Source organism: Salvelinus sp. IW2-2015, linkage group LG6.1, assembly GCF_002910315.2.
Source record: "Salvelinus sp. IW2-2015 linkage group LG6.1, ASM291031v2, whole genome shotgun sequence".
Lineage (NCBI taxonomy): Eukaryota > Metazoa > Chordata > Actinopteri > Salmoniformes > Salmonidae > Salvelinus > Salvelinus sp. IW2-2015.
In genome coordinates this window covers 5816256-5839154 of record NC_036845.1, presented here as the reverse complement: position 1 = coordinate 5839154, position 22899 = coordinate 5816256, and the positions used below count along the sequence as shown (strand labels likewise).

At 42.0% G+C, this 22899-nt stretch overlaps 2 protein-coding genes across 2 annotated transcripts in view; one reads left to right on the top strand and one right to left on the bottom strand.

Moving 5' to 3' along the window:
* Nucleotides 1-22899, bottom strand: part of znrf2b (zinc and ring finger 2b) — a 261841-nt gene that overhangs the window by 90057 nt on the left and 148885 nt on the right. The window lies entirely within an intron of this gene.
* LOC111964928 (phosphatidylinositol-3-phosphatase SAC1-B) lies at nt 88-12920 on the top strand. Its single transcript, XM_023988801.3, has 18 exons — nt 88-155; nt 800-897; nt 1716-1790; nt 1918-2045; nt 2767-2916; nt 3132-3191; nt 3306-3339; nt 4009-4110; nt 6480-6652; nt 6828-6976; nt 7152-7250; nt 7405-7543; nt 8545-8614; nt 8809-8881; nt 9635-9728; nt 9857-9949; nt 10083-10140; nt 10391-12920. The coding sequence occupies exons 1-18, from the start codon at nt 127-129 to the stop codon at nt 10525-10527; spliced, it is 1761 nt and encodes a 586-aa protein (XP_023844569.1). The 5' UTR covers nt 88-126; the 3' UTR covers nt 10528-12920.

Here is a 22899-nt window from a genome sequence, read left to right as displayed (position 1 = left end):
TATACTTTATCATAGTTTGCAAATTTACTACGATGCTAAATGTCTGGCCCTGGACGCGAACTCCAGTCCAGCCATAATATACAATGTGCACATTCATTGACACGTCACTAGGTCAGACCTCTAAAGATGGCGACCGCCTACGAGAAATTTAAYCTGTAAGTCTTGAAAATATATATCGTTTTCAGTCTTATTTTCAGAAGCTAGCTAGTACAACTTTTCTGAAAACATTGACATCATTTGATGAGAGAAAATTGYCGTAGGTGTAAGACAAGAGCTAGCTAGCAGATGATAAACTAGTTAGCTAACGAGAGAAAATTGCCGTAGGTGTAAGACTAGAGTTAACTTAGCTAGCAGATGATAAACTTGTTAGCTAACGTTCAACAGCAATTACAGGCTGCAGTCATTCGTATGTGGGATTTGTTTAAGTTTACAGTATTGTAGCTAGCTTACAGTTATGTCAAGGATGTGTAGTTGTGTTGTCCGTAACAGTACTTATTTAGCCATCTGCCTTTCGATTTAATGAGTGGTAGAATGCAATCGATCTTGTTGATGAAGCAGCTAGCTAGCTCAAAAATTGAGTTAGCTTAGCTGTTAACGTTAGTTAGCCCATTGAGCCAGTTAGTGAGTAGCTAGTATGTGTGTGCTAGCTTGTGGTGACGTTAACCACTAACTAAGTTGAACGTTTGCCAAATCAAGCCAATGTTTTCCCTTTGTATAAGGCATCACCATGCCAGATGTTCGTCTACTAAGGTCACTGATTTTGTATCTCCTTCCTCTGTGCCCACTCTCCCCCCTATAGGCACACTACCCCAGAGAAGTTTTACATTGAGGCATGTGATGACGGCTCCAATGATGTACTGTCCATTGACAGGGTGTCCACAGAAATGATCCTCACTGGTATGTTGAGTAGGCCTATGTGTGTGTGTGTGTGTGTGTGTGTGTGTGTGTGTGTGTGTGTGTGTGTGTGTGTGTGTGTGTGTGTGTGTGTGTGTGTTTTATATCATCATGGCATGATACTGTCTTATGCTGACCAAGTCCATTGTATATATTTTAATTTAACTAGGCAAGTCAGTTAAGTCAGTTAAGAACAAATTCTTATTTACAATGACGGCCTACCAAAAGATTAAAAATAGGACAGAACACGTCACGACGAGCGATAAACGCAACACTACATAAAGAGAGACCTAAGACAACAACATAGCATGGCAGCAACACATGACAACACAGCATGGTAGCAACATGACAACGACATGGTAGCAATACAACATGGCAGCAGCACAAAACGGTACCAACATTGTTGGGCACAGACAACAGCACAAAGGGCAAGAAGGTAGAGACAACAATACACCACGCAAAGCAGCCACAACTGTCAGTAAGAGTCCATGATTGAGTCTTTGAATGAAGAGATTGAGATAACTGTCCAGTTTTGAGTGTTTGTTGCAGCTCCTTCCAGTCGCTAGCTGCAGCGAACTGAAAGATAAGCGAACGTTGGTTTGTGATCATAAAGGCAATGAAAAAATGATGTGCCTCAGTTGGTAGAGCACTGTACTTGCAACCGCAGAGTTGTGGGTTTGATTCCCATGGGAGACCAGTACGAAAAAAGTATGAAAATGTATGCACTCACTACTGTAAATCACTCTGGATAAGCGTGTCTGCTAAAATGACTAAAATGTAATAAAATTTAAAAAAATGATTATTTGTCTTTGTCCCTCTAGTGAGGAAGGACATTCCTCCCCATGCGGTCACCAGGCCAATATGTGGGATCATGGGAACTATCCGTCTGGTGGCAGGTAGGTTCATTCTTGCACTCTGTAAAATTATCCATTGAGAAGACTTTACCTGTGTACACACAAATGTTCTCAACAGGKTGAGTGTTTACTTTAGCGACACCTGTGCCCCTCTGCCTACCCTCCCCAGGCACGTACCTCATCGTTATCACAAAGAAGAAGAAGGTGGGTGACCTGTTGGGCCATGCCGTGTGGAAGGCTATGGACTTTGACGTTATCTCTTACAAGAAGACTGTGCTGCACCTGACAGAAAACCAGGTAGGGAGGTGTGAGTTTGGGCCCCAGTGCCAGCCCACAACCACAAGCACCCAAGCTCAACATGACTGTGGATGTTTCAGGCCAAGGAGAAAGCGTTTCACAATGATTCCTTGTTAATGACAGTGKKTTKTTTTKATGTGGATGCTGACCAGTCGAAAACCCTAGCCTGACCAATATGAAAGCAGCATATTGGACTGAGAATGCTAGGCATCTGAGCTGACATAGATGCCATGTGTTGAATTTGCTATGGTGCCGGTCAACGACAGACAGTGTGTCTGTGGAAAGTCAAGTGTATGTGAAGGGCAAAGAGAAAGAGACCCCTTCTCACAGACAGAACAAGTACTGCATTCAGACGGTATCATCATCATGTAGCTGTTACAAGAACACTCTGTTCTGTCCCCAAGTCTAGACAAGTGTTTCTCTATTAGTGAGCATCTCTATGTTGGCTTCTAGTTGCAGTACTGGTGGAGGAGATGTTATTTATAGTATATAAGTTTATATTTCTTGTAATATATTATTTTAGAAGGATAGTGGTCATCCGATACTTTCTAACCATTGTTCCACCTAACTTCTGTTTTGCTTTGCKTCTTAAACATTCCTCCTGACCTCTCACCTCTGTGCTTTCCTTGGTCAACCTGCCTCCTGACCTCTCACCTTTGACCTTTCTGCTTTCCTTGTTCAACCTGCCACCTGACCTATCTTTGACCTCTAACCTCATCAGATGCAGGACAACAAAGCCTTCCTGTCCATGATCAACAGTGTTCTGCTCACAGATGGCTTCTACTTTGCTACAGACTACGACCTGACCCACACTCTGCAGAGACTTGCCAACACCAGCCCTGAGTTCCAGGAGATGAGCCTACTGGAAAGGGTGAGAGAATGAGGGGATATATATATATATATATATATATATATATATATACACACACGAGGGAGGAAAATAATGTAAAAACATGTTTTCATTTGGAGATACATTCATGAAAACACGAGTAATGCGTTTGTACTTGTGTCCTGTACAGATGCAGACATTTCCTATGCAGGGCATGTGGAAACAAAGATGTGTTGTTTTCTTGCCCTCGTTTTTAGGCAGATCAACGGTTTGTGTGGAATGGTCACCTGTTGAGAGAATTCATGCCACAGCCAGAGGTAAGGACAGAACTGACACGTGTTAACCACTTGTGGTAAATATAAAATGAATACGCTCCAGTACAGATCGTATGATCTTTCTAAACTGTATTGTCTCTGTTCTTCTCTTGACAGCTGCACAGGTTTGCTTACCCAGTTGTCCACGGCTGTATCCTTTCATGTTTTTTTGTTTTTTTTKGTTACAAACTCCAGATGAAGACTTTTCCCACTCTTCAATTCTCATAAACAGGAAGACCTCATTACCACTTCCTGTAAGACAACAGATATTGCCCATGTGAGATATGTCATTCACAGGGCGGTTGTTTAGAGTGACTGAACTGTTAAACAGCATTGCAGTTTAAACCCTGTAATCTGTAAATAGTTGGAAATCTACCCTCTGTGATCAGTTGCATGTGTGCACAACACACTAGATCACATGGTCATTTTCACGCTCACATTTTGCATGGGGTTTAGCGGTCTGAGTGACTGGATGTAAACCAGCTAGTGATTCCCCCATTACTCTGGATTAGTCTTGTCATTCTTTTCCCTGAGAAAAACATACAGACCATGTATATCAGGTGAACTTGCGGTTTGCTCCTTTAGCCACAAGGGGGAGCTAGAGATTCATATAGGTCGCATTATAATTGGGAAATTAGGGATATTGTATTTACAGACAATGGAATATGGATCCATTGACATAATATGATGGAGCCCACTTTTCTAAACATCACATCACTCAAACATTTTCTGAAAAGGAGGCAGATAAAAGTTGAATTCAGGAGGTAAAGTTAGACTTTTAAGGTTAAGACCGTGTGGTCCCTAACCATGTGTTGTGCAGTCATCATTATGAAGTCCTGCTGCATCAATGGGAAGATCTTTGACTGGAACATCATCTCCAGGCGGAGCTGCTTCAGGGCTGGAGTGCGTTACTACGTCAGAGGTGACTGACTCCACATCCACCAGCACGTCTAACTGGAGCTTTCTGACTAGAGCAGGGATCATTTACATTTACATTTAAGTCATTTAGCAGACGCTCTTATCCAGAGCGACTTACAAATTGGATGATGTACAATCTTTTCCACAGTGGACCATTGTGCGTACAGGGGGTTTTGTTCCAGCCAAACAGTAATACATACATTACCAGTCAAAAGTTTGGACACGCCTACTCTTTCAAGGGTTTTTCCTTGTTGTAGAATAATAGTGAAGACATCAAAACTATGAAATAACACATGGAATCATGTAGTAACCAAAAAAGTGTTAATTAAACAAATCAAAATATAATTTTGATTCTTAAAAGTAGCCACCCTTTGCCTTGATGACAACTTTACACACTCTTGGCATTTTCTCAACCACCTTCATGAGGAATGCTTTTCCAACAGTCTTGAAGGAGTGCCCACATATGCTGAGCACTTGTTGGCTGCTTTTCCTTCACTCTCCGGTCCAAACCATCAATTGGGTTGAGGTTGGGTGATTGTGGAGGCCAGGTCATCTGATGCAGCACTCCATCACTCTCCTTCTTGGTCAAATAGCCCTTACACAGCCTGGAGGTGAATTGGGTCATTGTCCTGTTTAAAAAGAAAAGAATGATGGGATGGTGCGCAAACCAGATGGGATGGTGTATCGCTGCAGAATGCTGTGGTAGCCATGCTGGTTAAGTGTGACCTTGAATTCTAAATAAATCACAGACAGTGTAACCAGCAAAGCACTTCCACACCATCACACTTCCTCCATGCTTCACGGTGGGGCCCACACATGCAGAGATCGTACGTTCACCTACTCTGCGTCTCACATAGACACAGCGGTTGTAACCAAAAATCTGAAATTTGGACTCATCAGAGCAGAAGACAGATTTCTATTGGTCTAATGTCCATTGCTTCTGTTTCTTGGCCCAAGCATGTCTCCTTCTCATTGRTGTCTTTTAGTAGTGGTTTCTTTGCAGCAATTTGAGCTTGAAGTCCTGATTCACGCAGTCTCTGAACAGTTTACGTTGAGATGTGTCTGTTACTTGAACTCTGAAGCATTTATTTGGGCTGCAATTTCTGAGGTGCAGTTAACTCTAATGAACTTTTCCTCTGCAGCAGAGCTAACTCTGGGTCTTTCCTGTGGCGGTCCTCATGAGAGCCAGTTTCATCATAGCGCTTGCTGGTTTTGGCAACTGCACTTGAAGAAACTTTCAAAATTCTTAATTTTCCGCATTAACTGATCTTCGTGTCTTAAAGTATTGATGGACTGTCGTTTCTCTTTGCTTATTTGAGCTGTTCTTGCCATGATATGGACTTGGTATTTTACCAAATAGGGCTATCTTCTGTATACCACCCCTACCTTGTCACAACACAACTGCATTAAGAAGGAAAGAAATTCCACAAATGAACTTTTAACAATGCACACCTGTTAATTGAAATGCATTCCAGGTAACTACCTCATGAAGCTGGTTGAGAGAATGACAAGGCTGTGCAAAGCTGTCATCAACGTACATTTTTTGTTTGTAGGGAGGTTCTGAGAATGTTTTACTATGGTTCCCTGAAAGTTTTCCTGTTAGGTTTTATTAACGTTCTGAGCAAATGTTTCAATTGGACTTTTAACACTGCTATCTTAGTTTGGGTTAACTGTTTTGTGCACAGATAGGACACATGGAAATTCATATGCTTAGGCATTAATCATTCAAACGTGTTTCTTTTTTTATTGTGGCATGGCGTAGGTGAGATTCAAACCTATGCTCTTCTGTTCTCGATCCATGGAATTAGTCCACTGCGCCACCAGGATGGAGGCGATATATGCCATATATTTTTCTAACAAATACAAAGTTGTTCATTTTAGTTCATAATTAGAATTATTCCCAATGTCAAACCACTTGGAAAACGTTCCTAGAACATTACAAACATTGAAATTCAATGTAACCAGGTTTGAACTTTTAGGAAATGTTCTGTTAAGGTAATGAAATACCAAGTAAATACTTTTTTTCTCCTTTTTTTCCCCTTCCTTAAATGTGCTGAGAATTTTCCAAGCAATGAACTATCCTGCACCATTCCCGGAAAGTTGTGGGAAGGTTTTTTGCAAAATAACCATAGGACAACCACACTCTCACCAAGCTCTAAGAAACATGGTTCTCAGAACGTTAAATGCTAGCTGGGTCTTCAATCAATATTTTGATTAGTGGAATCAGGTGTTTTACAGCTGGGTTGGAACAAAACCCTGCACACACACCAGCCCTTTGTGGATAATATTGGCCTGTCCACTTCTTTTATAGTTTTACTGTCAAACACTCCTTATTCAGACGGATCATTACATAATGTCTATTTGGTCCATCAGGCATTGACTCAGAGGGTCATGCAGCTAACTTTGTGGAGACAGAGCAGATTGTCCAGTACAGCGGGGGCAAGGCCTCATTCGTACAGACCCGAGGCTCCATCCCCTTCTACTGGTCCCAAAGACCCAACCTCAAGTACAAACCAAAACCTCAGATCAGCAAAACCATTGACCATGTAAGTTACCTGTTACAATATTCATATCATTTTTCATATTTAATGTTCAAATGTAAAAACATTTTAATGTACAGTAGTAGTAGTCATTTAAATACAGTAGAGGTATGTGATATTGAGTATTACTATACTGAGTCAAGTCTTTCTTACCTTTTATTGTCCTGTCCTGCTTTCACAGCTGGATGGCTTCCAAAGGCATTTTGACTCGCAGATCATCATTTATGGAAAGCAAGTGATTTTAAATCTGATCGACCAGAAAGGCTCAGAGAAGCAATTGGAACAGGCCTTTGACAAAATGGTGTCCAGCTTGGGCAACGGCATGGTCAAGTAAGGACTATAGCTTTTCCCCATCATTCATTCTGATCCCACTATGCCCGTCTTCTTCTAACGTCATCCATGTATTTTGTTTAGGGTGAACATTCTGTCTAAAGCCCTGAAACTCCAAATGAAGAAAATGATTTGTGTTTTACATAACTCTCCTCCCTGTACCGTGCACCTCTAGGTACATAGCGTTTGACTTCCACAAGGAATGCAGTCGGATGAGGTGGCATCGCCTGCAGATCTTAGTCGATATGGTGACAGAGATGCAGGATGAGTATGGGTAAGTATTTAGTCTGCGTGGCCGGCCATGTTATTCTGTCTTTGTGTACTTTGTTTTTKGGGGGGCAGTTCATCTCTGTGGTTTGCTGATTTGTTTTGTGACAAATGTTATTGTAAAATCAAATAGGAATCAAATTGTTTGATTGTTTGGTCAGGTACTTCCTGGTTGATGTGGATGGGAACGTTCTGGTGCAACAGGAAGGGATGTTCCGCAGTAACTGCATGGACTGTCTGGACCGTACCAACGTCATCCAGAGTCTGCTGGCACGACGYTCACTGCAGTCACAGCTGGAGGTGGGAACCACCAACCAGACACGCCCACACTGACTAGACATGTCCATTTTATTTATATATATATATATATATATATATATTCCCACTAGTTCTAGACACTCCTACCACATCCATCTAGACCACAGGTGTCAAACTCATTCCACGGAGGGCCAAGTGGCAGCGGGTTCTCTCCTCCCTTGTACTTGATTGATGAATTAAGACCACTAACTAGTAATGAACTCTCCACACCTGCTTGTCTAGGTCTTAATTGCAAGGAAAAAACAAAAACCAGTAGACACTAGGCCCTCCATGGAATGAGTTTGACATCCCTGATCTATACACTTCTACCACATCACATCTAGACACACTATCTGTCTTTGACATAATGGGCAATGTCATGTTCCTCTCTGTTCCACCTCAGGAGTTTTACTGTTCAATAAAGGTGTAGACCTAGCCTCCCCTTTTACATTCTGTAAAAGCAATGGTAAAAATCTTAATGGCAAACTACATTTTAGGAGGAGCTCGTCCATTTTGACCTAAAAGACCTTTGACTTGACGAAGTCATACGTTTCACAACTTCTGCTTCTTCGACACACTTGACCCACATTTGCAAATGAGCAACAAACCGACAAAACAGAGACTGRAAAATCCAAACGCTATGTTGAAGGCCTCTGACTAAAGCTGCTGTCTCTGTGGACTTTGACTGTGGGCTGTTTTAGTTATCTGACMCTATGTGGGCTGTAAAAAAAAATCAGGTCTCATCTCACCCAGGTACAATAAATACTTCAGGTACCATTGTGTTTTATTCAACTGTTTTAGCACTGTGGGTTAAACTGTCATTGAAACATGTATTAATAGTAGTTAGGCTGCTGGTTGACCCACAGGGTGATGAAGGTGCAGTTGCATCAAGGTCTTTCTGGTAAACAACAGTGCTGAATCTGATGGCAACCACCTTGGTTCCACCTTGCCCCCTGTGGTCAGGCCACTGCAGTATCTCACCACACATCTTTGTTTATTTGCAGCGACTGGGAGTTCTCCACATGGGCCAGAGGATTGAAGATCAGGCCGACTTCGAGAAGATCTACAAAAATGGTGATCCTCAGCTGAAATCTGCACACTTTCCTACCCCTCTGCCAGCACGAGCACAGCATTGTCTTCCTTATGAGATTATTCCAACACTATGGTTTATTAACATGATTGAAATCCTCCCCTTTTTCCACTGACTAAATCTGTTGTTTTCTCTTTCTTCCACCCCCCTTTCCCTCTCTCACCCTTGCTCGCTGCAGCGTGGGCAGACAATGCCAATGCGTGTGCCAAGCAGTATGCTGGCACAGGGGCCTTGAAGACGGACTTCACAAGGTGAGAGAGAGGGGCTCACGTGTTTCCTAGGGCACAGGACTAGCTCTCTTCATAGAAACGCACTCCATTCCATCAGGAAGTCACTGAGTTCACCTGGCTGTAGGAGGATATTATGGATTCCAATAGAACTTGTCCATTATACAATGACAGAGAACTAGTTGTCTTTCTGCTGGCACAGTMMCATCCCACTGTCAGTCACACCCCACACATCCATGAAGTTAACTAGTTGTCTTTCTGCTGGCACAGTACCATCCCACTGTCAGTCACACCCATGAAGTTAACTAGTTGTCTTTCTGCTGGCACAGTACCATCCCACTGTCAGTCACACCCNCAGTACCATCCCACTGTCAGTCACACCCATGAAGTTAACTAGTTGTCTTTCTGCTGGCACAGTACCATCCCACTGTCAGTCACACCCCACACCCATGAAGTTAACTAGTTGTCTTTCTGCTGGCACAGTACCATCCCACTGTCAGTCACACCCCACACACCTATGAAATTGGCCATGCATTATTGGCTATGAACTACATAAAAACATTGTACTGGTTTTGGTGATGAGTATTGAATGGACTGGTGCCCTTAGAACAGGGAGGAGTAGGATGTTTTGCTTGTGACCTTTGTTATAACCAGGAAGACAACTCTGAGTAAGAGCGTGCTCAGGAAAGGGTGGAGGATGACGATGATGATGATTATTTGTAGTATGTGTGAGAGATGATTATGACAGGGATGACTGAAGCGTTGCTCATGTCTCAGAACAGGGAAGAGGACACAATGGGGGCTGGTGATGGATGGCTGGAACTCMATGATCAGATACTACAAGAACAACTTCTCAGACGGCTTCAGACAGGTGTGTGTGTCTACTGTGCATGTGCGCGCCAGTTATTAGTCATGTTTTTGTAAATGTGACTACGGTAATAAAAAATCCTTGACGTGTGTGTGGTAACTGATAATTGAGACATCTCTCCTGATCATCAGGACTCTATTGATCTGTTCCTGGGTAACTATTCCATTGACGAGGCAGACATGACCACACCCCTTCATGAGACCAAAGACTGGAAGTTCCTCACGGTGAGATCTGATTGGCTAGGCCTGATCAGTGCTATGTGTACTGATTGGCTACAATATGTGTTGTTTCAGTCACAGGCGGTAGATTGAGATTTTGTTATCTTATTTAACTCCTTTTTCCCYTCTCCCCCTCTAGTTGCCCATTATCATGGTTGTGGCATTCTCCATGTGTATCATCTGCCTCCTCATGGCTGGTAAGACCGCAGTGGACTCCCTTGTCAATTCTGCATTGAATCCTAATAGGGGCATGGAATTTGTTTGAAAATTCTAGTTACACCTGCACCGATCTCAAGTTAGGATTTRGTCCCATAAACACATTTTGCCATACTTTGTTTTACAACACTGTTTCCACTGGTATTGACTAGGCAAGTATGTGCTATCAATGGGTACTTTTCCGGTACCTAGTTATTACCCGTAGTCACCCTCCGTGTCCCCCCCCCTCAGGTGACACGTGGACGGAGACCCTGGCGTATGTGCTGTTCTGGGGCACAGCTAGCTTCGTGACGGCCGGCGTCATCCTCTTCAACGGTCGGGAGTTTGTAGACGCGCCCAAGCTGGTCCAGAAGGAGAAGATGGACTGAATGTGTGCGTGTGGAAAGCAGCTAYGCCCCACAGACTTCTCCTCKTCCACTTCATCCCACTCTTCTTCATCATCGTACCCTCAGCATCAGCGGGCCTGGAGCCTGTACTGATTACTGAGCCAACGGCATGAGGAAGAGGAGGAGGAGGAGGGTGGGGTGAGAGAAAGGCCAGGTGTATGATGTAKGGCTGTGAAGCATACAGGGACTCSCTCTGCACTGGCCTGCTGCTGTCCACACCACTAAGCACATGGTTTGGGCTGGGGAAGATCCCTACCCTTGTCCATAGACTGACTGACTATAAGCTGAAAACAGTCAGATTTTATGATACAATACCCCACTACGGTAACACAGTTACCCCGCTGCACGGAATGCATATGAACTGGCATTGCTGTTGTTGCCATAGCAACCTTGCCAAGGGAACTACTTAAAAAAAATATCTTGCCTTTTTTGTTGTTTTTGTTCATTTGTCACCTAGCTACATCATGTCATATTTGCTCTGTTGGTTGCCATGTTGTTTCAGTGTCATTGCCCCAGAGTGGTTGATCTGAACGTAGTGTCTTAGTGTGATAGCTGACCTATTGGGTGCCAGTGGCTGTCTGTCGGCCCAGCCCAAGCCATGATCCCAAAACTAGTTCACCAATAGTCATGGAGAGAATGTGCTAGCTGTCCAATGGTTGGGCAGGGAATGTTCTAGCTGACCAATAGGCAGGAAGAGAACGTGCTAGGTGGCCAGTGGTTGTTGAGAGAATGTTCTAGCTGGCCAATAGTTGGGGAGAGAATGGGCTGAGTTTCAATAGGGAACTTTAGTTATGGTGTCCCACCACCATTAATGCCATTGTAACTGGCCATACTATTCTCGCTCACTGCACTTCTGAGTGCACAGACAGACCCTCAAAGGGTTTCACATGAGGATTCCTCTGAGATGTGACGAGAGGGATGTTTGTTTGTCTGGCTGTCTAGTCTTCCCAGGTATGGAAAGCTTCATGAAACAGCTGGAAAGACAAATCCTCATTAGTTTCTAACAACCAAAAGGTGTGAGAGAGCATCAAACGATATACTATAGTGAGTAGGATCTGTCTTTGACCTGTAGACTGGGAGGCCCAGACCTAGGCTAATAACGAAGCATGGATTTAAAGGTCCAATGGAGCCATTTCTATCTCAATATCAAGTCATTTCTKGGTAACAGTTAAGTACCTTATTGTTTTCAATTAAAATGGTTGTCTAGGATTGTCTGGGAATGGTTTTTGGGGAGGGGAAAACTGAACTAGCTGTTATTGGCAGAGATGTTTGGAAATCTTTGTTATTCATCTTTTAACACATTTTTACTGTCTGGTGATGTCACCAGGCAGGTCAAMATTTCATCCCACCAAAACAGCCAGAAATTTCAGGCGGTCTTTTCAAATACTAAAAGAGCATTATAATTTTCACAGTATTATTTCCAACCTGGAAATGTATATAAAACACGGGAAAATCTAGTTTTTGACTGAACTGGGCATTTTAAACGAACCAAAGTCTCATGGGGCATTGGGGATTTTAAATGCCACTTGTCGCCTATGACGATTTCTAAGTGTTTTAGTGTGTCTGGATGGGAATGTGAACTGTTGCTCTCTCTTACACAATCTTTCTCTATATTATTTATCCTTTGATTATTGGCTGTTCTGTAGCACTAGCCCCAAGTCAAATTCTGCTGCCTTACCACAGGTAAGAGATGGGGTGTTTAGTAGCAGGATTGGGGCCAATTCCATTTAAATTCCAATTCACAACATTATTCTCATTGAAAAGCATTAATTGGAATGGGAATTTCAATTTACCTCCTGAATTGAAATTAAATTGAGCCCAACCCTGGTGTATAGTGTACATAATCATTACAGGATCACACTTATCTTACCTGCTGCCAGAGTGGCACCTGCTGATMTGAGAATKTTAAGAAAAAAGTATGTAATATTGTTAATATTAAATTGATTATATTGCCGCTTATGTGTCTTTCCACTTCAACTGTAGTGGTGCAAAATTACAATGAGAGAGTATGAATGTCATATAACTGTAAATGTAGTGGTCAAATAATACATTGGTGTATGGTTATTATGATAATGTCACGCCCTGACCTTAGAGATCCTTATTTATTCTCTGTTTGGTTAGGTCAGGGTGTGACTCGGGTGGGAGAATCTGTTTTCTATTTCTTTGTTGTTTTTCCCTAGTGTGGTTCCCAATCGGAGGCAGCTATCTATCGTTGTCTCTGACTGAGGATCATATATAAGTTGTCATTTTCCGTTTGGGTTTTGTGGGGTGTTGTTTTCCGTTTAGTATCTGTGCCTGATGGAACTGTTCGCTTTCGTTTTTGTATTTGTTATTTTTGTTTGAGTGATTCTTGACAATAAAGATCATGAACACTTTCCACGCTGCGCTTTGGTCCACTCTTCCTTACGACGACGAGCGTTACAGATAAAGCATAACCCAAGGTACACATCGGCTGCCATGCCAATTGACAACAGTAYATTCCACTGTGCATTATCAGCCATAAGCCTATCAAATTCAAGAATCAGCCAGCATAGKGGCTCTTGCTGATCTGTGTTTTTAAACAGATTATTTAGGTGCCATGTAAGCCTAGATACAATTTAATGTAATGACAAAGAATTGTATGCTTGTAAGAATGATGCACAAAATGATCAATACAAATGATTGTGCTATTTAAGCTGAGTAATTTTTGTAGCGGTTTTAGACATCTTTTTGGTTAGACTGCTTTACCAATGAACATGGGTTGCTACTGTTGACTCAATGCAGTATGAAGAAAACAAGCTGGACCACAGTTTTAATTGTTTTATAGGCCTATATTATTGTCACATGTTTTTGTTTTGTTTCTTTTGGGGCAGTTATTTTCCAGGATATTAATTTGTTATTATTGTGTTTTTTTTGTCACAATGTGTAATAAATGTATCATTAGTCATTCTGTTCCATTTCCTAATATTGTTCTATAAAAATTGTTATTTTACATGAAATGTAGCCTATTTATTGTCCATAGTGTTTTCTGGTTTAGTTCAGTTTTAAGTGACATTATGGAGCATACTATTGGTACTGTAATAAGAAGCAATGTCCTTCCTTCCTTTAGGAGGTAGTTTATGAACTGGTGTAGCAGTCCATTTTAGCAAGTGTATTCTTTATTAGATAATGGTTAATCATTGTCCAATTTCTTTTCAGAACTTTTATACACTATGTAAGGCTTTTATGTTCCTTATAACATCTAATAGGATCACTTCTCATCAGCATCCTTGATTCAATTGGCTATGCTGTTTTGCCTTTTTGAAGAGTAATGGTCATCCTACAGGGTTGAAGATAGGCTGTCATATCAGCTTTATAACAAAACTCCTCATTATATCCATGGTTCTGGTGTCATACAGTCGGCCTACATCTCTCTCTACACATGATGTTTTCAATGATCCTCACGGAAATAAAGATCATGATCTGTGTTCATTTGTGTTCATGTTTAAATTTAAACTGAAATTCTCCTCAAGGAGGAGATTAAGGAGTTGACATGCCAAGATCATTGTCATGACATGTGAGGGGGATTTTTGCATACAATGAGGGATCAAGGATGGATTTTGGAACTAGATGTTCATACTATAGTTTGAGGACGTGCATGTCCAGCCTGCTTTAGCTGTAATTCCCATCATCTATATTAAGGTTTGTTTTAGAGTGAACATTGTGGAAGAAATAACAATAGGGTATTTCTGTTTTTAATTTTTAATACATTTGCAAACATTTCTAAAAACCTGTTTTCGCTTTGTCATTATGGGGTGATCTGTGCAGATTGAGGGGATTTTTAAAATKTATTTAATCATTTTAGAATAAGGCTGTAACGTAACAAAATGTGGAAAAAGGGAAGGGGTCTGAATCCTTTCTGAATGCACTGTATACCAAGGTTAGTTTTAGAGCTAAAATGTTTTGGAAGAAAGGCGAGTGCAATGGTTTTGAGCCCTGTTTATACCTGGTTTATTCCTGTCTCCTGATCTTGTGCACATTCTGAGTGTGCCCACATTTTCAGTAATCGGTCTACACATGGTATTAAAATGTGTCTCTTATCCATCCACTGTCTGCACAATTTCAGAGCATGGAGGCGCTACCAGGAGACAGGCCAGTACATCAGGAGACGTGGAGGAGGCCGTAGGAGGGCAACAACCCAGCAGCAGGACCGCTACCTCCGCCTTTGTGCAAGGAGGTGCACTGCCAGAGCCCTGCAAAATGACCTCCAGCAGGCCACAAATGTGCATTCCACCTTTTGTCTATTCCATTTGCACAACAGCATGTGAAATTTATTGTCAATCAGTGTTGCTTCCTAAGTGGACAGTTTGATTTCATAGAAGTGTGATTGACTTGGAGTTACATTGTGTTGTTTAAGTGTTCCCTTTATTTTTTTGAGCAGTGTACTTTTCCCCTGGGAAATGTCAACCAACTCTCACAAAGTATTTTGGAAATACACAGGACAAAGTTTTTTTGTAAATGGTGTCCAGCACACAATTTTGTATTCGGTGCATTTCAGTCACAGAAAAAAGACAGTAGGTTTTATTTTTTCATGTGACTGTTACACATTTTGAATAAGTAATTTGCATATATTTCATAATACTCTGTAATAGTGTGTGGCAGAGTCAATAGTGTGATTGCGGCCCGCAACTCGAGTCGTTCTTGCATGTTGGCATTCCTGAATCTGCAGGACCCCCCCCGTTGAGCATCCCATTGGTTCCTGCACGTGACTTTTGTATAAGTAACCCTTTTTTATATTCTGGATTTCCCCTGACCATCTATGTGATTAAAATGTGGGTCAAAATGGAAATAAAAGTATTATCAGATTTGTTTTTAGGCTATGCCATCATGGTAGTATAATTAAAGGTAGACAGCGAAATGACTTTGCCATTACCAGAACCGCAGAGTTTGAGAAGAGTGAGATGCAAGACCTCGCTCTTACAGTCACACAGTATCTGTACGTGCACGGGTTCCCTTCACAGCGTAGAAGTTGAGCATTGCGTTTCAACACTCTTAGTTATTGTGGAAATTGGCCCACTATGCTGTTTATTTTCTGCATCTATGTCACATTGTTGAGTCGACCTTTAATGTGCAATGTTTTATCTGCTGATGTGTTGGATAGCAGATGCAACAGATATACCAGCCACCCCACCCCTCTCTTTATCCAAGCTGTGATGAAAGCTGTGATACACAGACGCCGTCGCTGTAACATTACTGGAGTACTAGCTAGCTCACAGTGTCATTTGCTCCTGCCTGCGGAGCACCTGCCCTTGCCGTAACGTTAACAGAACTGCTGGATAGCAGTGTTCGGCAGGCGGGGGTGACGGACACTCCCGTTGTCTTCGCTAACTAGCTACTGGTGTCGCTCCCGCTGTGTACCTGTGTTAAAACGGCCAACTGGAGCCATCTGAGCGGTTGGCTTCTGAGCCCTCGCCCGCTGATTCTACTTTGGTCTGACCCACTACAAGCGGTCCGGCAAGAACCAGGCAGATTTGTCCATATCCAGAGTTTTATTCTCTTAGTCACCACCTCACAGTTGCACACACACACACAGATTTGCACCAGAAGTGATTTTTGTGGTTTCTATAGAAGAATAGAACTAAACATGCATATTGGGGCTCCTGAGTGGTGCAGTGGTCTAAGGCACTGCATCTCAGTGCTAGAGGTGCCACTACAGACCCTGGTTCGATTCCAGGCTGTGTTTCATAGGGCGGTGCACAATTGGCTCAGCATCGTTAGGGTTTGGCCGGGTAGGCCGTCATTGTAAATAAGAATTTGTTCTTAACTGACTTGCCTGGTTAAATAAAAAATATATTTTTAACAATGGTGCTGCAAACTACACAATTGGATACTTACATACCGCAATAAATAGCATGGCGTTACAAAATAACACATCAGAGATATTCACACATTCAATAATATGTAAGGTGCCTCAGTCGTGCAACGAATTTCAAACACAGATTGCCTCACAAAGAAGTGAACCTATTGGTAGATGAGTAAAGAAAAACAGACACTGAATATTCGTTTGAGCATGGTGAAGTTATTTACACTTTGGATGGTGTATCAATACACCCAGTCACTACAAAGATACAGCCGTCCTTCCTAACTCATCATGATTGTCGGAACTAGAAGCACAAGCATTTCGCTACACTCGCATTAACATCTGCTAACCATGTGTATGTGACAAATAAAATTTGATTTGATTTGATTTGGAAGGAAACCGCTCAGGGATTTCACCATGAGGCAAATGGTGACTTTGGAACAGTTTCATAATTTCATAATAAATAAGCTTTTTTTTGTCAGAAAATACAGTGTTTCCATGTCAAATGGTTTTGTCTTATTTCAGTCTTCTGTGATGTATTCAAAGTGTAATATTGGGATGCAAACTCAACATTTATTACATGTCAACTCTATATCTGACATGGTACAGGTGTCTTCTTTTTCAAGCCCGTAACGTGTGAGATGTATACTTTTGTTTCAAAATAGATTTGTTTAAGACTACTAAGAAACTCTGTGTGACCCTGATTTAGACCACTGTAGTAAAAGGTTAATGGCTGTGATTCGAGAACACTGAGGAAACTCTACAATATTAATCTAATTGACAGAGTGAAAAGATGGACGCTTGTACAGAAAAAAAATATTCCAAAACATGCATACTGTTTGCAATAAGGCACTAAAACTCCTCTTCAGGGTACCTCAACATCACAACTATAGCAGGTTAGAATCTGTCTCGAAGAACCATGTAAAAACGGCTAGCTGAAGCCATCTGAGCGGTTGGCTTCTGAGCCCTCATCTGCTAGTGACTTAAGCTGACTCTGCTTTGATCTGACCCACTACAGGCGGTCCGACAAGAACCAAGCAGTTGTGTCCATATCCAGAGTTTTATTCTCTTAGTCACCACACACACACACACACACTCTAACATAGTACTGCAAGCTACACAATTGGATCTTTACAAAGCCCAATAAACAGCATGGAGTTACAACATAACACATCAGAGATATTTACACAGACGAGTCTCAACAGAGAGTGAGGATAATTACTGATCYGCCTGACAGTCAAGATTTATGGCCCTGTCTGTCCTGACAGCTAGTGATTTTGAGGTACCATTGCTTAAAGGGAATTTTCACCCTGGAGGAATCTGGGCTTGTTTTCATGTCCGAGGCATTTCCAGGTCAGTGAGATGTGTTTCTCACATAATTGCCAAGGAGGAAGGCAGGTTTGGGCTTCCCTTTGATGGCTTCTGGTGTATTGATGGGGGGGTGAGATCTGAAAATAAATGTAATCCTGTTTTATGGCATATCGCGAAGGTTCTGTGTAATATATTCATTGCACTATACATTTTTGTGCGTATAGATATGGTTGTCCTTGTTCGATAAAGCCATTGGATGTCTTGCAGCGCTGCTCCTGACAGTGGATTAATTGCTAAATATACAAGCTGACGCCTTTTTTTCAATCTCTGAAAGACTACAACTGGTGTGGGACAGGTGTTTTGTGCTCTGGCACTGCCTCTCCCCCAAGGAGCGATTTATTTATTTATTTTTTGAAAGGGAGGCGGACACTAAAGACACAATCCTTTGGGAAAAACTGAAAGAACTGACAAGACCACAATGGCTTCAAGTGATTCCTCTCATCAACACGAATTCGACGATGGAACATTTTTTAAATGTTCTATTACCTACATGGAAACATTCAACCATACATGTTTCAACCGGAGTATTGTGAAGAGGATTCAAAACGAAGAGTTGGATTTAGCTAGAAGCTTGGCTACAGCTGATGCCAGCACCAACAGGGCAGRTGACAAATCTGCTAGGAACACAAGCATTTCGCTACAACCACAATAACATCTGCTAAATATGTGTATGTGACCAATAACATTTGATTTGATTTGAAATACGGTGGCTAGCTAAGTAAGTTATTTTTCCTGCAAGCCACCAAGCTAGCTAACTTTAGTTTACAGTGCATTCGGAAAGTATTCACACCCCGTCACTTTTTCCATATTTTGTTACGTTACAGCCTTATTCTAAAATGTATTAAATAGTTTTTCCCCTCATCAAAATACACACAATACCCTATAATGACAAAGCAAAAACTMTTTATTGGAAATGTTAGCAAATGTATATATTTTTTAAACTGAAATATCATATTTGCAAAGTATTCAGAACCTTTACATTGTTGAAGCACCTTTGGTAGCAATTACAGCCTCGAGTCTTCTTGGGTATGACGCTACAAGCTTGGCACACCTGTATTTTGAGAGTTTCTTTTCTGCAGATCCTCTCAAGCTCTGTCAGGTTGGATGGGGAGCCTCGCTGCACAGCTATTTTCAGGTCTCTCCAGAGATGTTCGATCGGGTTCAAGTCCGGGCTCTGGCTGGGCCATTCAAGGACATTCAGAGACTTGTCCCGAAGCCACTCCTAAGTTGTTTTGGCTGTGGGCTTAGGGTCGTTGTCCTGTTGAAAGGTGAACCTTCAGCCCTTGTCTGAGGTCCGGASCAGGTTTTCACCAAGGATCTCTCTGTACTTTGATCTGGTCATCTTTCCCTTGATCCTGACTAGTCTCCCCATCTCTGCCGCTGAAAAACATCCTCACAGCATGATGCTGCCACCACCATGCTTCACCGTAGGGATGGTGCTAGGTTTCCTCCAGACGTGACGCTTGGCGTTCAGGCCAAAGAGTTCCATCTTGCTTTCATCAGACCAGATAATCTTGTTTCTCATGCTCAGAGAGTCCTTTAGGTACCTTTTGGCTCCAACTCCAAGTGGGCTGTCATGTGCCTTTTACTGAGGAGTGGCTTCCGTCTGGCCACTACCATAAAGGTCACCCCACTTTTCCACCAAGRCACCTGCAAATTTCCAGACATTTCTTGGAGGAATGGCCCTAGCCCTCATCCAACAGGTCCCAGACGTGCTCAAAGAGATTGAGATCTGGGCTCTCTGTTGGCCATGGCAGAACAATGACATTCCTGTCTTGCAGGAAATCACGCACAGAATGAGCAGTATGGCTGGTGGCATTGTCATGCTGGATGGTCATGTCAGGATGAGCCTGCAGGAAGGGTACCACATGAGGGAGGGGGATGTCTTCCCTGTAATGCACAGCGTTGAGATTGCCTGCAATGACAACAAGCTCACTCCAATGATGCTGTGACACACGCCCCAGATCATGACGGACCCTCCACCTCCAAATCGATCCCGCTCCAGAGTACAGGCCTCGGTGTAACGCTCATTCCTTCGACAATAAAYGTGAATCTGATCATCACCCCTGGTAAGACAAAACCGCGACACGTCAGTGAAGAGCACTTTTTGCTAGTCCAGCGACGGTGGGTTTGTGATGCCGGTGATGTCTGGTGAGGACCTGCCTTACAACAGGCCTACAAGCCCTCTGTCCAGCCTCTCTCAGCCTATTGCAGACAGTCTGAGCACTGGAGGGATTGTGCGTTCCTGGTGTAACTCGGGCAGTTGTTGTTGCCATCCTGTACCTGTCCCGCAGGTGTGATGTTCGGATGTACCGATCCTGTGCAGGTGTTGTTACATGTGGTCTGAAACTGTGAGGATGATCAGCTGTCCATCCTGTCTCCCTTTAGTCCTGTCTTAGGCGTCTCACAGTATGGACATTGCAATTTATTGGCCACATCTGCAGTCCTTATGCCTCCTTGCAGCATGCCTAAGGCACRTTCACACAGATGAGCACTGACCCTGGGCATCTTTCTTTTGGTGTTTTTCAGAGTCAGTAGAAAGGCCTCTTTAGTGTCCTACGTTTTCATAATTGTGACCTTAATTGCCTACCGTCTGTAAGCTGTTAGTGTCTTAACGACCGCTCCACAGGTGCATGTTCATTAATTGTTTATGGTTCATTGAACAAGCATGGGAAACAGTGTTTAAACCCTTTACAATGAAGATCTGTGAAGTTATTTGGATTTTTCCGAATTATCTTTGAAAGACAGGGTCCTGGAAAAGGGATGTTTCTATGCTATTGAAATTCTTCAGCGCTACTGAYTTGAATCGAGCCCTAATAAATAAATATCTTATTGGACCATATTCAGCAAAAAAAACGTTTAGCATACTCAGCTATTCCTCTGAATCTGCAGCCAATATGAAACTTGTATGATATGTCTGGAGCATGTCCTCACTCACTTCACACCTTCCAGTGATGTGAAGAATCAATATTTGAGGAGGAAGAGAGACAGGGAGCTATACAAAGGGAAAGTGAACTGCATGTCAGTCAGCACTCCAGTAAATTTCCATAGTTTGTGTCAGTACATTTCAATAGCGCGCGTCAGTACATTTCCATAGCTTGTGTCAGTACATTTCCATAGCTTGTGTCAGTACATTTCCATAGCTTGAGTCAGTATATTTCCATAGCATGTGTCAGTACATTTCCATAGCTTGTCTCAGTACATTTCCATAGCGCGTGTCAGTACATTTCCATAGAGCGTGTCAGTACATTTCCATAGCGCGTGTCAGTACATTTCCATAGCGCGTGTCAGTACATTTCCATAGCGCGTGTCAGTACATTTCCATAGCGCGTGTCAGTACATTTCTGATATTGCAGAGTCACAGTGTTGACACTTCATAACAAAATAGTACTAAATGCTTTTAATTCCATACAGATATTGAAAAAGACTACAGATATTGCAAATACAACTACTCAATCTCATATACACAAAATGAATTTCTACTGGAAAGGTGGACCTTGGTGGTCATTCTATTGGAAGTATGGAACTATTACTGGCTATTGAGATTTGGGAGAGAACACTTTCCTGTTTATATTACCCTTTGGGTTGCTCCACAAAAAGTGACTTTTGGGTAGTGTTATTCTGTCAAAAAAACATATCACCTAATATTATCATTCTGTCAGAAGGAGTACACGTTTCAATTCATAAAAAACATGTTTTCCCTATTCAAGAGGTCAAATTAAGAAAAAAATGGCAATTAAAGTAACAGGGTTGACCGTAACAGGATTGACAATTTTATCTTAAATCAGCCATAACCCCCTGCAAGCTTAACAAAACAAAACTTGTTAAAACATTTCTAGCCCATCTATGGGTAACAGGCTTGAAGTGTTATGCTCAACGCTAACAGTTTTCTACCACAAAACAACAGAAAACCTTTATTTAACTAGACAAGTCAGTTATGAACAAATTCTTATTTACAATGACGGCCTACACCGGCCAAAGTCGGATGACGCTGGGTCAATTGTGCACTGCCCTATGAGACTCCCAGTCATGGCTGTTTGTGATACAGCCTGGATTTGAACCAGGGTGTCTGTAGTGACGCCTCTAGCACTGAGATGCAGTGCCTTAGACCACTGCATCACTCGGGACTGCTGTGCCACAGGAGCATGCTCCCTGTTCAGTATTTCTTTAAAAATATATATTTTAATAGAAATACTTTCAGCATATTAAAATGTGTCTAGTTTACATAACAGGGTTGACATTAAAATGTGAGACAAATGTAAATTAATCACTAATGCAAGAAAATATCTAGGGCTTTACAGTGACATGGGGGGGACATTTTGGGGTTAAGTGTGTTCAAATCTTCAGAGAAGTCAGAAAAACATGACATGGGGCATGTCAAAATGACGATTTTTGGCACCTTAGCGAGTATTTATTCATATAAAAAATAGGATATATTACATTTTCCATGTAGTTTGTATTAAAGGGCACTTCATTTAATATAGCAGGCTTTAAAATGTCTACTTAAAATATCAGAGACGCAAAAGGCACTCTATTTGTAGAATGACCCTGTTATATTCAGCCCTAAACCTCAGCTCATTAGGCTGAAGACAAGACTACATTCCAGTCTTTGACAGAGGAAAAGAAGTGCTTAACTTCAGACAAACACGCTATTTAATGCAGGTGGTTATTGGATGGCCCATGTCTATCCCATAGAAATATAATCTCATGCTATACTGGACAAAAATATAAACGCAACATGTAAAGTGTTGGTCCCACGTTTCATGAGCTGAAATAAAAGATCCCAGATATTTTCCATATGCAAAAAAAAGCTTATTTCTCTCAAATGTGCTCAAATTTGTTTACATCACTGTTAGTGAGAATTTCTCCTTTGCCAAGATATTCCATCCACCTGACAGGTGTGGCATATCAATAAGCTGATTAAACAGCATGATCCTTACACAGGTGGACCTTTTGCTGGGGACAATAAAAAGCCACTTTAAAATGTGCAGTTTTGTCTCACAACACAATGTCACAGATGTCTCAAGTTTTGAGGGAGCATGCAATTAGTATGCTCACTGCAGGAATGTCCACCACAGCTGTTGCCAGAGAATTTAATGTCCATTTATCTACCATAAGCCGCATCCAACGTCATTTTATAGAATTTGGCAGTAGGTCCAATGGGC